General features: G+C 42.4%; 1 protein-coding gene across 7 annotated transcripts; it reads left to right on the forward strand.

Moving 5' to 3' along the window:
- Nucleotides 1–232: 232 nt before the first annotated feature.
- TCTN3 (tectonic family member 3) lies at nucleotides 233–15,849 on the forward strand (the record flags this gene model as incomplete). 7 transcript variants are annotated; one of them, XM_083843314.1, is made up of 13 exons in its annotated part: nucleotides 233–591; nucleotides 1,323–1,444; nucleotides 2,833–2,963; nucleotides 3,293–3,401; nucleotides 3,477–3,595; nucleotides 5,226–5,261; nucleotides 5,657–5,731; nucleotides 5,833–5,958; nucleotides 7,077–7,172; nucleotides 7,432–7,529; nucleotides 8,088–8,250; nucleotides 8,989–9,126; nucleotides 12,410–15,849. In XM_083843314.1, 13 exons carry the CDS (start codon nucleotides 233–235, stop codon nucleotides 12,629–12,631), a joined length of 1,794 nt encoding a protein of 597 aa, XP_083699440.1. In that variant the 3' UTR covers nucleotides 12,632–15,849. The 7 variants fall into 7 exon arrangements, with proteins under 7 accessions (XP_083699440.1, XP_083699441.1, XP_083699443.1 ...); XM_083843315.1 differs by having other exon boundaries at nucleotides 8,989–9,054; XM_083843317.1 differs by lacking the exon at nucleotides 5,833–5,958 and having other exon boundaries at nucleotides 12,410–12,572; nucleotides 15,116–15,849.
- Between the last annotated feature and the right edge of the window lie 143 nt (nucleotides 15,850–15,992).

Below are 15,992 nucleotides of genomic sequence, written 5' to 3' on the forward strand. Positions count from 1 at the left end.
TGCCTGCAGGCACACCTCCGCCTCCGCGGGGCCGCCCCGCCTCCCGCCGCGGAGCCGGGCGACGCCGCCGCGCTCCGCGCCCCTTGCGGCGGCCCCTCCCCGCTTCCCAACGCGCCCGCGGGCGGCCCCGCGCCCTTCCGCCGGGAGCCGCGGCGCTCAGCCAGGGCTCGGCGCACGCGCCCGGCTCCGGCCCAGCGGCGGAGGCCGCGTTTCCCGGCGACGCGGGGACGCCATGCGCGGCGCCCGCGGGGTGCTGCTGGCCCTGCTGCTGGCGCGGCTGGCTGCCGCCGGGCCCGGCGCCCCGCCGGGGGTCGCCGTCGAGCTGCCCGCCGGGGCCGCGCGCGGAGCGGCTCCCCGAGCCGAGGCGGCGGCTCCGCGCGGAGCCCCCGCCGTCCGCGCGGCCCGGGGCGGCGCCCGGATCCCCGCCGCCGGCGCCCTCCGCGGCCGTCCCGCCCCGCCGCCCCGCCGCCGCCGGGCCCCGCGGGTACCTCCGCGGCCCCGGCCCCGCCCCGCCGCCGCCGGCTCGCCCGAAACTTGCGGCCTGCGCCGCCCGGGGGCAGCCGACACGTCCCGCCGTGCCGGCGGCAGCAGGTGGGCGGGCCGGCCTCCCATCGCTGCCGTGCCGTGCCGTGCCGTGCCGTGCCGGCGGAAGCCGTCCCGGGGCTACCAGGGGCGGGCTGCGGCGGGAGGCGGGGCCCCGGCCCGGGCGGGCAGCAGGAGCGGCAGCGCGGCCGCCAGTCCCGCCGCTCTGCTTGTCCGCGCCGGGGGGATGGCTCGGTTCGGAGATGGGGCTCGGAAAGGCTTCCGATGGCAGGTTTTCTAGCGGCCCGGGTAAAGCTGGGCTCGACTGCTCTGTGACATGGCTTGTGGTGTGGAAACTCGGGAGTCTTACCTTAGGAAAAAAGAACTTGTGCGCTACCGGGAGGGAGCCAGCAGAGCAATTATAGACTGAGAGATTCTGTCAGAGAGGAAGGTATTGTCAGCTGTTTGGAGAGTGAAATCTGTAGCAGAGCCCTGAATTTGCAGGTTGTGGTTTTGGAAAGAACCCAGAGGAGCTGTAAGACGCAGACACTGAATTTCTTTACCGCTTCTTGTTCCAAGGAATCTCAGAACGATTTCTAAATAAACAAGTAGAGAGTATCCACAGAGTTACTACAGTGGGGAGAGGCTTTCCATAATTGATCATGAACGCAAATTGTACAGTAACTTATTTAAGCAGATGAAAATTAATACTGTGTTTTCTTGTTGGCATTTAGTAATGCAAGAAGTGAAATTCTACAGGAAAAGTCTAACATTGTTTTTGGGGGTGTGTCTGTTTGCAGATCTGTGAATCAAATGTGTGTGGAAAAATCGCTCTTGTTCAGAACTAATACTCCTTATCGTACCGATACTATTGCTGTCCCTGGTGGACATGATCTGCTGTTCTGTGTGCAGCTGGATGACTGTAAGTAACTTTTCTTTCCATTACTTTAATTCATAGATAGCCTTTGCTTAGGGAATCTCTTTTTAAACTTACTTACATGCTATAATTGCTACTAATTATTTCGTCTGTTATAGTCTCTGAGAGACCATAGGGAATCACCATCCCATCACTGAAGACAAACAAAAAATTATCATTGCCGTCATTTTGAGGGTAGTGTTTCCCTGGCTAAACACAAATCACTCTTGAGCAATTGTTTCTGTATCTAAGATATCTTAATTTGCTACGCTTAGAGCAGTAGAGAAAGTTTGACGTCTGACGTATAGCCTTATTATCCTTTTCAGAAAGCGGTTTATTATCATATCTTGGATTACTCATTTGATATACTTATTTTAATACTTCCTTCTTTGCTGTCACTGATTCACAGTGATCACATACCCTAGTAGGGCATGTCAATAATGTCTTTTCTCCTTCTGCTTTCCTCAATGCATTTTGTTTGTCTGATTCGGTGTCCAATTCACTGACATTCATTGAGATTGATTAGGAGCTCATGTTTGAACACATACTATTTTCTCTTTTGACACTCTTGTCTGGGAGTTTTGATCAACAGTCCCATCTACTTCTGACTTGTGTCATAAAATCAGAGAATGTTGTAGGTTGGGAGAGGCTTAGGAGGTTATCTGCTCCAGGTACTAGTCAAAGAAGGGTCCTGTGATTTAGTCCACCTTTCAAATCCTTATAGATGTTACCTGAATGTTTTGCATGTGTTAAAAAGTTTGTTGTTTGAACAAGTCCATCAGGATGAATCTGCTTAGTATGTCCTTAATCGTTTGACTGAATTATATGACATAGTGCTTTAGCAGTAATAATTTAAAACATTGTAATACTGTAACAGTACTGAATGGTGCTGGGACAAGACGACATCACTGTGAGATACCAGTAGAACTTTGTCTTTTTAGGACGTCTATTCACAATTCATACTTACTTTAAAGTTTATCAGCCTTAATTACTTTTTAATCCATTTAATGTTGCTTTTACTAAATTTATACACTGCTGGTGTTTTGTCATTAAAACATTGTATGGGTCCAACTTGGGCATCTTACAAGAATGAGAGCACATGTTAAGATAGTTGCCTTAAGCAGTTTTCATGATTTCAGAAAATCACATTTGTGTATCAAAACATGTTTCTCAAGAAACAGTACAAAGTAGTACCCATGATATCATCCTCCTGTTCATAGCTCATATTAGTCTGTTAGCTGTCTTACTAAGGATTAATTACTGTAAGGCACTATCTAGCTTATAATTAGTGAAGTTGTCCCTCTTAAAAATATTGGCACGTTTACTTTTTCATAGAACTATCTTTTTTAGTAATTTTATGTTGGTAGAATTTTTTTTCTTTTTTCAACTTTTAGCAAAGCTGAACTATTTCCAGCAGCCACAGCATATAAACGAATCTGATTTTCTGAAGTTCTCGGAGAAGTATGGCAGGCACTCTTTCTTAGCAGTATCACAAGTCCAGCCATCGTTTTCTGCCTTTTACCGGGTGAGTTGGAAAAAAGATAGCAACCAGTTTGCAGATATACCTTTGCTATAGATGTCTGTAATGAGACCTAACGAGAACAGACTTAAATATTCATCATATATTTTTACCCTATAAACCACATTATTTTCAGTTCTTTTCATTCGTCATTGTGTAAAAAGTTTCTAATTAGTTTTCTTGTATATAGAAGTTTGGACATTTTAGACAAAACTGGCTGTGCACTAAGGAGAAGTTTCAGTTTGTCTCTGTGCCCTGAGGATGTTGTTACCCTGCACTTGGCCTTACTATTCCACAGTGATGTTGTCTGTAATTTCTCTGAATTGTCTTTTCAGGCTGGTGATCCAATCCTAATCTATTTTGATTCATCATCTGCACTGAGTGTGCTTAGACAGCCAGTGAAAATGGGAGTCAGTGGACTCTGTGTTGATGGAAATCCTGCTGGTTAGTAAAGGGGAAAGCATTTCTTAGGGTTGTGTGCTTCTGTTGCGTCTTAGCTGACGATGTCTCTTAACTCAGGCTTCCTGGACAGTAAAAGCACAAGCTGTACTCGGATTTTCACCAACTTGAGCAAGAGCTGCATTACTGACCCTGCCCTGGATGCTGCCTCCTACTACCGTGACTTCACAGTGCTAAAGGTGCATATCATATTTCTTCTTTTGCTAAACATCTTTCCATTGCCTTCCATTGATACTTCAGATAACCTGAAAACTGAGAGTGATTTGGTATGTAGTACCCCTTGATCTTCTGATTAATATGCCCCTCTTGCTAGAAATGCTGTTAAAAATGTCCTTGATCAGTAATAATCCATCACTTCAAAGTACTTTTCAATAAACTTCAGTTGTTATCAAGTTCTTAATGCATAGAACAGGTACTTCATCAATATTTCATAATTTGAACTGTTTAACTCTTACATTTTAAACAGACTGTTTATCAAAGTATTTTTCTCTCTTCCGTCAAATTGATCAACGAAGCAAAGCATATTCTTAGGAAAGAGTAAGGTGGTTTTTTTGTTTTGTTTTGTTTTGTTTTTTTGATACAACATGTTCTCTCTAAAATCATGTTGAATGCCAGTTATCATATTATCTTTATTTCGCAGAATCACAAAATGGTTAAGGTAGGAAGGGACCCCTGGAGGTCATCTGGTCTAACCACCCCCCACTCAAGCAGGGACACCAAGAGCAGGTTACCCAGGACCACATCCAAGCAGCTTTTGAGTCTCCTCCCTAAGGAGGAAGTGTTTAGGTGTGTTCCAGTTTGTGCCCATTGCCTCTTGTCCTGGCACTGGGCACCACTGTTAAGTGCATGTCTCTGTCCTCTTTGCACCCTCCCTTTGGGTATTTATACACAGTGATGAGATCCCCCCCAAGCCCCCTCTTCTCCAGGCTGGACAGTCCCAGCTCTCCCTGCCCCTCCTCATAGGAAGGGCGCTCCAGTCTCTTGATCATCTTGATGGCCCTCCACTGGACTCTTTCTGGCACATCCTGGTCTCTTGTGTACTGGGGGGCCCAGAACTGGACCCAGCCCTCCCCGTGTGGCCTCACCAATGCTGAGTAGAGGGGAACAGATCACTTCTCTTGACCTGCTGGCAAGACTTTGCTTAATGCAGCTGAGAATACCGTTAGCCTTCTTAGCCAAGGGCGCATTTGCTGACTCATGTTTGACTTGTTGGCTATGAGGACTGCGAGATCTCTTTCTGCAGAGTTGCTTTCTTACATTCATAGATTGAATTTCATATCAATTTTCCCATTATTTATGCTGAGAATTATGTCAAAATAACCAGCTTTTTGTTCTGGGTTCATCATGCTGGTCTTGCTGAATGTTAGCATAAGAACATCTCACCACTTTCTCTGGTATGCCAAGATAAAAGAGCAATATAAATATTAACATCTTATTAAGGCTAATGGCCCAGTTTACCCTTCAGTTGGAAATATTCTTCTAAATCTACATAACTGTAGTAGAGAGTATTGCATTGACCAAATTTAACTCATGTTTTCAGGGCTTGCTTTGTTACTGAGCCCAAAATAAAAAAGAATAAGGCTAAGAATAGAAGTTTTCTTTTGGTCTAAAAATATATTCAGTACAGTATGTCTGTGATTTCTAGATCACAAATGGATGACAAACTTTACATATGTGGAATAATCAGTCATTCTTGTCAGTGTAATATCTAGGGTCTTTTTAATGATGGTTTCATGACTTTAGGCAGTTGTAAACCCAGCAAAACTGTTGTTTTTTGGTATTGTTTGTTGGTTTGTTTGTTTTCCCCAGGTTCCAATCGATGGCACCGTTGTGCAGTCCATGAAGGTCAGTCTCTATTGCTAATGAAAGTAATTTCTGTTTCTGAAATAAAATATATCTGGAATATTAGGCGTTCATAGTAAGGCCCATGGGTTGGGAACTTGTGAGAGTGGAAATATTTTGCGCCTGAAACAAGACTTTTTGTAAGTGTGACATAGATAAAATACAGGGTTATAAGGCAAGGTGTACTTTTAAATGATTGAGCATGGGTGGGGTTGGTGTTAGGGAAATAACTTGTTCTCTTAGGAAAAACTGGGCATCTGGAACAGAGTGACATAACCCCAGATCGCAGCTACAGCAGGAAAGTAAATCCAACTTCGACGAAAAAGCAGTGGAAAAGAGTAAAAAAGGCACGCTCTGTTTAAAGAGTTGCTGTTTGTTAATATGCTTACTGTCTCCAGGTGAAGATCATCCCAGTCGCACCACCTAGAGCTCCCCACATGAAAGACAACACGTGTAACAATGCTGTTTCTGAGGTATGTCAACCTTTTTTCCTTAGGGCAGCTCAACACCAGCTTAAAGTCGTTACCCTATTACCTGACTATGTCTCTGATTCTTCTCTGGATTGGACTCTCAGGTGATCTATGAAATAGAATTCAATGGCACCCATGGGATTCAGAGCGTGTCTGTCCGGTTCAAAGTAACCAACATCTCTGGGAACTCAGGAGTCTATCTGCAGCAGCACTTCACTTTCCACTTCTGGGTCAGTGCCCCCATCCTCCCTTAGCTCTTGCCAAGTTTGTATTCTGTAGCATGTGAACTAGTTTTGTACAGATTAGATGTGAAAAGATAAGAACAGCATCACAGTAGTATGATAGCATGAGAACCCTGGTACACAGCTGGTGCTTGAAGGAACTGGGGACATAGCTTTGGTCTCAAGTAAACCGTGTTAGTAGAACAGGCTCTGTGCAAGCATGCACACTTGAGCAAATTTGAAGGGGCTTGTACTTTTGATCTGGCTTTTTGTTGTTGTTGTTGTATTTGCTTTGTGTTTTTTTTTCTGTTTGTTTGTTCGTTTTTGGCGGGGGAGCAGGGCAGAGGGATGAGATCAGGGTCACCAGCATGGTATGATGAAGGAAAGGGTTGGAGCTGATACTGTATCCAAGATGTTCAGAGTTTGTTCACAAGTTCACATGCTTGTTGGTCCCTTCCTACCTGGGATATTCTGTGAAAGTTGCTAAATCTGATCCAGATATTTTTTTAACTTTGCCTGTGCAGTGAGAATAAGAGTTATTCTGGAGGGGGTGGACATCTGGGAAATGCTAATGTGTGTTAGAGTTCGTATAAGCCTTCTCCCATGGAGGCAATGTAAAGTTGGATAAATGGTGACCCCAGGAGTGTGACCTCAGGGGTTAAGTGTGCAGTGCAACCTTGCTGAAGTTAACCCTAGAATCTCCCTCCATAAAATAATTTAGAAGTGGAATCTGTCACTCAGAATCGAGGTTAAGGCAGGGTTTGTTCTGCAGATCATCTGTAGAATTGCCAAGACTGATACATCTGCTTCCTTAGAGAGAAATACTGAGCAATTCAATGTCTCAAAAAAACGTCCTGGTAGAATGAACACGTCAGGGTAATGACATCTAGTTTGTTTGTTTGTTTTGCTTCCTGGACTGTTGATGGACTTGTCAGGTCAGAAGCACTATTTGGAAACAAATAGTGGAGGCTTTGGGACTGTATCCTATTTAGTCATTCCAAAAATGCATTGCATGTACATTTCTGCAAACACAAATTTGGTCTCCTCAGAAGAATGGATCTCATCAGTGATAACATTTTCCTTTAACATTCTCTTTCGCTTTGTTTCTTCCCTTTGCCTCTTCATAGACCAGGACTCTATCTCATACGTTGCCTAGAAGTGGAAACCCTGGCTTTATCACTGGAGCACCACTGCTGATTGCAAACACTGGTGCCATGCAGCATGTATCCTTTCTGCTGTCAAGTTTTATTTATCTCTGGGTTTCTTGATGCCTGGTACTATTCTGTTTGGACTTTTGAGATTCTACCTTTACCTGTGAGGGCATACTTCAGTATTACTTTGCAGCTATCAGTAGGCCTTTTGGTCAGGAAACCCCGTAGGGTTAAGGAGGAATGTGGGGTAAGGAGAATGTTAAATAAAAGTTGGGTGTCGTTTATTATCTGTTATTTTTTTTGTTTGGCTTCTTGACGTGCAGTCTATTAGATGAGCATTTTAAGGAGTGAGGGTGATGGAAGTTGTTCACAGTTCCTCAGACACACCGTACAGTTTGGAAAAAATATGAGGACTAGCTGCAAGCTCAGGTAAGAACACACTGCAGTCACCCATACTGACGTACTTGGAAGACTCTCACTCAGCACCTTTTTCCATAGCTTCTCCCTCACTTCTGTGGAGCCAAGCGCTTTCTCTAAGGTCACCAATGGTTCTCTACAGATTTTTCATCTACTCCAAAGAGGACTAGACTGTCAGAGGGATGGTGGACATCTAGAGCAGTTTGCACATGGCGATGGCTGTCTGGGAAGGTCTGAGTCTGGTCTGGCAACATGTCTTGGTCAAGAGTAGCGTTTGTATTTGAGAAGTGATTTATAATGGAACCTTAAAAACTGATTGATTTGATGATGTGGGTGACACTGAGGTGATAAGATAGCTAAAAAGCTGTCAGTTTTCCTTATCATGTGTTATCCTGCCGTGTTCTTCTCGCTACTCATTGCAGAAAGGATTAAAACTTTGCCTGCTTAATACTGATACTTCTGTAATGATTCTATTGACTTCGTATTCTATTACAAATGAAGGATTTTGATATCAGCTGCTTCTGTCCAGGAGAATGCTTTGTGAAAGCTGTAATTTTATTTCATTTCCAGCCTACCCCAAACGGAAGAAAGTAACTGCAGTTACACCCAGATGAAGTTATATGAGGCTCTTCAGGGGATGAACACAGCAGAGGACCTTGCTATAATTGGCAGTGCTCATTCAATCCAGGTAGAAGAGTGGACGACCATTCTGATTCAGAACTGCAGTGTACAGGTAATGTAAATGTAAAAAGACCATCTGAATATTTGTTTTTTATATCTTTGTGTTAGTTTGAGGAGCGTGAGCAAGGGGAAAAAAAGAACTGTCTTGTTCATCAGGGCTTGCTTTCTTTGTGTGATGATCCACTGAATTTCAGGTGTTTTGTATACAGCCATCCTTATTAAGGTTCTTACTATTAGAATATTTATTAAACAAAAGAAGAACCGATAGATTTAATCTCTTTTGAATCCTGTTCCTGATATTCAAAGAGTCAAAAAAAGTTTAATACTGAATCTAGTGTTGCACTACCTAGTTTTCTGACAGCTTTCTAAAACTACCTGGTTACTCCCATTAATTTAATGCTTATATTATTATTGTCCTTTCTGATTTTCTAGTTTCTAGGGATATTTATATATTACCTAACTAAAGTTAAGAGCTTGCAATCCAAGTATTTATAGGAGAGGGAAGTTCTGTTTTGATAATTTTAATCTATCAGGAGATGGCCTAATAGAATGTAAAATCGAAGTGATAATGCTGAGACAAATTCTATCTGGAAATGAGATGACAGTGAGATGAGTATAGCTCTAAAACGTGCAGCTGACCTGACCAGAAGTTACGGGGTTAGTTCTGAAGTAACTCACTGAAGTTGTGACCTTTGCTACACAAAATGTTAGACTGACTATAATGGTCCTTTTCAACTTTTCAACCTTTAAAATACTGTATTGAGATGCTTGGGTTGCCTTTTATTTTCAGGCTATGAACTGCACTTCCTGTTGCATGGTTCCTGTTACCCTGGATATACAGATACTGTGGACTAAGGTGGGCCTCCTCTCCAACCCTCAAGCTCAAATACTGAGTGCACGGTACTCTTATCAGTGTCACCCTCTAAAGGTATGGAACTTAAAACCCTTCTCTCGTACACAAAAGTCATTAAATGGGATTCACAGATTATTTAAGAACCAAAGAATCAAATGGTCTTGATATTTCTGAGTTGTGATTTACTGAGCTGTAGCAGCGGTCTGGCTACAATGATAAGAGTTTATATTTAACAGCTCCACAGAGGAAGGTGGTTTTATAGTCTTATTGATACTGTCCTCAATCAGCTGTACAGCTGGAAAAGATACTTTCTTTCCAACTCCAAATCACCTTCTGCCAGTTAAGGAATCAAACTTTAAACTACGTTCAGTATATAGTTGTTATAAAAGTTCAGCAACTACTTGTTTATCTTGTCCCTTAAAGCCTTGCTATGGAATTTATCTTGATTTTTATTTCACAAACTCCACAGCCTGCTGATAATCTATTCAGGAAGATATTTCTACTGCTCTAGGCATTCTGAAATCACCAGCAGGCAGATGAGGAAGAGTCTAATTCTGATGGTGGTAGATTTCAAGAATTAGGGGGAAAGATCATGTGCCCGAAAGCAAGTTTTTAAGAGAAGATTACTTAATGTCAGCAGGAAGGTGGAGCTAACAGGACTGTGAATGAAAGTGAATATAGTTTTTTTTGAGTATGTGTGGATCTCATTTTGGTGCAAGGCTGGATTCCCGCGATGACAAAATCTTTTGGGCAGCATGTGTATTTCAAGGCTTAAACTTCTCTGCAAGAGCTTTAATGGGAAACAGCTGACACCTGTCCATCGTGCCCTCATGGCACTGAGGTATGACCTTGCAAATGTCTGATATACTACTATTCTTTGAACTTCAGATTCAGTCCAAATGGGACTTTACATCACTTGTTTGGCTGCGTCTCATGGTTCCTCTTTGTCTCCCTTCCCTGCAATGTAATTTAAAAGAACATGACAGCAAAACGTTTACCCTGTAAGACATACGTTACCTTGGGGCAAGCTGACACCACTCTCCACGTGCTTGCCTGCTATTGGGCAGATAATTCCTAAATCTGAGCTATTATATGGCTCTATTGACATAGCTTCTGTCTTCATTCCTAGTAAAAGTGCAGGTTGGATATCTCTCAATATGGATTAGCCAGCCAGGAACAATGAGATTCAGATTTCATCTGCTTGAGCAACTGATGCTAATTACTTTAGAATCATAGAATATCCTGAGTTGGAAGGGTCCCACAAGGATCATCGAGTCCAACTCCTGAGTCCCCAAAGGACTACCCAAAAAATCAGACCATGTATCTGAGAGCATTGTCCAAATGCTTCTTGAACTCCGACAGGCTCAGTGCTCTGACCACTGCCCTAGGAAGCCTGTTCCAGTGCCTGGCCACACTCTTGGTGAAGAACCCATTCCTGATATTCAGCCTGAACTGCCCCTTTAAGCTGTTTCCTCGGGTCCTATAGCTGGTCATCAGAGAGAGAAGATCAGCAACTTTAGGGCTAGAAGATGTGTTGCAAAGCAAATGATAAGGAAGTTTCTGGCAGCAGAAAACACCATTAAAATCAGTAATGACTTCATGAGTGGCAATCCACAAATCAGGGTTGTTAGTAAAGACATTTTAGCGATGACATGAAGAGCCTTAGAAATCCCCTTAGGATGTACCTGTCTTAGGAACAGTTTACACTGGCACCGTAAGCCAGTAGTAGTGCCAGTGTCAAACCCTGATGTGTGAAATTGATAAAAGGCTGAATCATTCAGCCAGATCTAGGTCAAAACTGGAACAAAGCAGGAAAAGAAAATTCATTCCCCTAAGTGCCATCTGAACTGCATTATACCAGTTAGACAGCTGGATCATAAATCTGCTGGAAGTATTTGTAGCAATGGATGAGAATGTATATTTCTAGTTGTGACTAATTTCAGGGCCATCTAGGATATTCTGATGTACATCACGGAGACAGTGCCTGCTTACTCGTTGATACAAGAACTTATATCCGTCAGGAGTCTTGGTATTTTTCTCTTGAGACTCATGAATTCCATCCTGGAGCTTCTTCGAATGCATTCTGCACCACTTTGCTCTAAAGGCAATCTTCCCAATTGTTGAGGTTTTCAGAAAAGTGAAATGAGATGGTGATTTTACAGATTGGCTTAAATCAGTACTAGCACAAAACGCATACTGCCAGTAGGTTCCATCTGAAGGTTAGCAATGCAGAGCTGGGAAATGGCTGGGAAGCGGTGACAGGCTGTGAGATTGCTCCTGCCAAAAGAACATGGTCTTATCTCAAACCAAGCTAGCCATGCAACTGTGCTCAGCTCAAGGTGTGTATGTGTTAGAGCATTCTGTTGAAACAGAAAGATGCTGAGGGCTTAGGATAATTTCAGTCCCCTGTTTTGTCTACCAACTGACCTACCAATCTATCTTCTTTCTGAAACAATATCATAAAATATGAGAAAGAAACTCATTGATATATTGGGTCCCTGGCTTATTTTATGGAAAGGATCAAACTCTGTGGCAGTCCTGTCCTTTTCTGGCAGCAATGAGCTGCTCAAAGGTGATCTTATCTCAAATGTTATTTAGAAAAATAAAGCTTGCATTGCTTCTGTTCTTATTACCAACTAGCAGATGTGCCTTTCCTCTGAACAGAAGGCTTACTGTAGCAGAGCGTGGAGACTGCATCCATTCTGGAGATCTGTAACATAATGCACAGTAGCTACTGATCTTTCCTGAGACCTGTGCTGTTAATTTACCTGCTAAGTATCAATTTTGAGAAAGAGGAGTTACTCCACTAAGTGTATGTGTATATCTTTCTATATATATATCTGGATTTCCACTGGCAGATGTCTTAAGAGGAAAGATGTGTACCTATGCTATAATAGCTGTATTCCTCAAGGTGTTCTCATGATCTGCATTTCATCTGGCAGCTTGGAGTCTACAGCTCTTACAGATGTTGAGTAGTATGGAAAAAAAAATAAAAAAAATCAATCCAGGTCTACACATAAAGCCATCACATCCTGACCCCTCTGACCTAAATATTGTGAAGACCCAAGGTCACTACAGGATCACAACCAGTCCTTAATCTTTCATGCAACCTTTTATTGAAAGGTGTCGGTTTTCATCTTAAAAATGGCAAAGGGCAGCACTGTGAAGATACTGAGTTTCCTTTTTCCCCACTAAAATGCTTCTCTGTAGCGTTTCATGAAAGCTAAGTGAAGAAGAGGATATGAAGAACTACTGATGGAACATGCAAGCTATTTTGAATGACCATTAGGTAATTTATCTGGGAAATGTATCTTTTGAGTTAGGCATGCTAAACTCTGTACTTTCCTTTTTGTTACAGTTCCTAAGCATGAGCCTGGTGCCTTTGACAACTGTTGTTACCTTCGCTGACATGACGGAATGGCCAGAACCTCCACGTGGCCAGCCCAAAATACAGTGGAAACTCCCATTTGACTTCTTTTTCCCCTTCAAGGTGGTACTGAATGGGGAAAGAAGCTACAGAGGTGATCTTGCTGCCTACTTTTTGTTGATTCTAATATTGTCTAGTGTACTTTGCTTTTGATGAGTCAAATAGAAGAGGCTTGTACTTAAAATTCAGTAAGTGAATTAGCACTTTCATCTTATGATTCAGATCATAAACTTTTCCCCTCAGGTTCTTATACTGTGCCTATGGTATGTATGTGCCTTCTGTTCTTGGATTAAGCCACGTGACTAGCTTCTGTCCTGTGTCCTCTCACACCCCTGTTCTCCATACGCACGTTCTGTAAACCTCACTGAAGTGAAATTATGGAGGGATGGGAGTTGTTGGGAGATGTTGCAGGTATGAGGAGCAGGAAGGAGGAAGTTAAAATGAACTTGTTCTCAGAAACCAAGAGTACTTTCTAAACCAATGAATGTGGAGAGAGGAGCGAAGTTCAGTTCAAGCATTGTGGAGCTACATTCACTCATCTTGTTAGAGAAGCACCTGATTTTTCTATGTGGAGCTAACAGAACACTTAAAATATGTGACGTCTCCCAGGAGACCCAAATTGTTATTTTGTGAGTAGGCATGTCTGCCAGTCACCTTTGAGTTGTCCTTATTTTGTGACAGCCATGACTGTGTGACAATTATTTTTCTATGTATTTTCAAATATAGGTATTCAATTGAAATTTTCTTGCCTTAATCACTGTTTGCATTAGCAAAAGTGTTACGTGAAGCAATGTAATTTGAAGTATCGCACAGACTGAAGTGTAATTGAATTTTACAGTTGTTTGTTGAGACAGCTTCCTTTCTGCTCGTGTGTTTATGTGAGTGAACAGTTTTTCCTACTCAAGAAACATTCTCCTGTGGCTCCAGATTGGAACAGGACTGATAATCTTAGAATCATTCAGGGTGGAAAAGACCTCTACGATTGTCTAGTCTAACCTTTAACCTAGTACTGACTAGTCCACCACTAAACCACACTACTTAGCTCTACATCTAATGACAGCCACTGAAGTTCTAGGTGGCACATCAGAGAGAGCTGTGAACAGTCTTAAAGGACAACATCAATTATTTTAGGAGGAGTTGATGAGACTAAAGAACACTGCAATACCTTACTCACCTGTGTGTGAGTAACCTACTCATCTGGGACCAGATTGTAAGTTGCTGTTTTTAAAGTCAAAGGTGAGCATTTTGATATCTAGTCTGACCCACTGAATCACGAAGACTAAGGAAATCTGCTCAATCATTCCATTAAGTTGTTTAACTGCTGTATATTTTAGCAAAGAATTTATTATTTATCCTAAATTCTTCAAATGGAAAAATCTGCCACATCTAATGTCGAGTAATCCAGTGGAATCAATAATAGGCCAGAAAACCAGAGAAATCTGGCCTACCTTTGACAAAATGAATTGGTTGCTTTTTTACTTAATATTGCATTTAGCATAACTTTGTTGCTGTTCCTCATTATAACTTAAACAGAGCAGTGTACAAATAAACTGAAAAATTCTTATTTATAAGTCAGGACATCAAAGAAGATAACCTGGATAAAACTAAACGTGACCAGTATAAAACATGCATATTAGAGAGTAACTTCACGTATTTAACTTTGGAAAATCAGTTCTGATTGTTTGCATGGATTACTAGCTTGGACAGAATCCTGTTCAAGTGACTGCTGCTTCCATTGCTCCTGATTCTGAGGCAGGCTACGTATGTTCTAGTGTTAGATGGGGCTGGTGATAGTACCAGTACAGCAATGAGCTTTTATTTGAGATAGGTACAGTTGAGAAGCCACTTCTAGAAGGTCTTTGCAAAGCTTTTAGCCGAACGCATTTGAAGAGGAGATCATGTCCTCTCATGCCCCTAGTATTTTTCAATCCACTAAGTTAATTTATGGGTGAGAGTAACTTAATTGAAGAAAGAGTCAGTTGGAGAAACTTGCGAGTCATCATGCTGCTGTGTCAGGACACAGCTTTAATGAAAGGAACATGGTGAATATGGCAGCTTTTTTTTCTGGCTTATTGCAATAATCCAATTAGGCGATTACAGGGACTTTTTTTATTCTACAAGCTGCAAATACAGCTAAGTGCTGTAATAATGCATCACCTTACTATTATAATTCTTCTTTCATATTCCTAGCCTCTAATACGTCACTTTCTCTAGCACATATTTGCTTCCTCTGAAATACCCTCATGACAGAAAATAGAGCTGGAAATAGCATTGTCCATAACTTGGTCAAGCCTGCTTTAAGGTACGCTCAGTTGTAGATGTTCCATACCACACAGTTGTGGGGTTTAGAGTCCGCAATTTCCTATGACAGTTTATGTCGGTGTCTATCTTGTCATGTTTGTATTTTCCCCTACTGTCTGAACTTAAATGCCCTCTACCAATTGAGTATCAGGGAGCAGTATGACAGTGTCAAGCAAGGCAATGTTCATACAATAATTAGGAGACTCTTATGCCAGATATGTAGAATAGGGTATCTTGTTTGGCATATTTTTGGTAAAGCCCCAGCTGAAAATGCTGCAGAAATCGCTCAGTGGGGGATGCCGAAGAGGCGTGTAAACATGCTGTTTCTTTCCACAGGCACTTGACTGGTGTATTACATACGCCATGTCAAAGGAGTGAAACAATGCTGTGTAATTCCTCTCCTGTTAGTATTCTATCTGCATCCACCTCTCCAATGTGTCATGTTTTGAGGCTGTAAGTCTGTTTTTACACTGTCGAAGTGAAGTATGCAATGTTGGACTACAAACCAGGAGTGGCATTGCAAAAAGTTAATAAAATATATTGTCAGTAGCTATGTGAATTAGGCTCCCCTCCCCCTTTTAGGATTTCTCTATGGGGTTGTTGAATTGTTGCCACAGTGGGAGTGAATATTGGTGAATGTTTTTATTCTTGCTGTCTGAAAGAATATTTGGAGTACCGCCTCTTGCCTTTATCACCGATTTTTTCTTTTTTTCTGGCAAACAGATATAGTAAGAACCCAAATACATATTCTGCAATCACTCTTTCTATAGTATAAGAGAATACAGGAAATGCAGTAGAAAAACATTAAAGGAGGCATGTTAAAGATTACTGACAGCTCCATAACATGCTTCTGATTTCTTCGGGCACAAAGTAAATGACTCCGTTAAATGTTGGCCAAATTTTAACCACTGTTCGCTACTGCAGGGTTTGTAGCAAAACGAGAGGTGTCTCACGTGCTGTTTCCTGTACGTGCCTTTTTCATCAGGCTCAACTTACTTTTCCACTGAGCCACTGCATGTTCACATCCCTTTAGAAAGAATTATTATCAAAAATAAATAAACGTGATCCTACAACACGCTTTCAGACTTCCTCAAAAGATCGTGTCCGAGCGCCAAGGGGCGCCACAGCCGCCGTGTCCCTAACGGCGCTGCCGGCGGGACAGCGTGCCCGGACCGCCGACACCGACCGGCACCGCCCGGACCGCTGAGTCTCT

Source organism: Anser anser (assembly GCF_964211835.1).
Source record: "Anser anser genome assembly, chromosome: 7".
Taxonomy (NCBI): Eukaryota; Metazoa; Chordata; class Aves; order Anseriformes; family Anatidae; genus Anser; species Anser anser.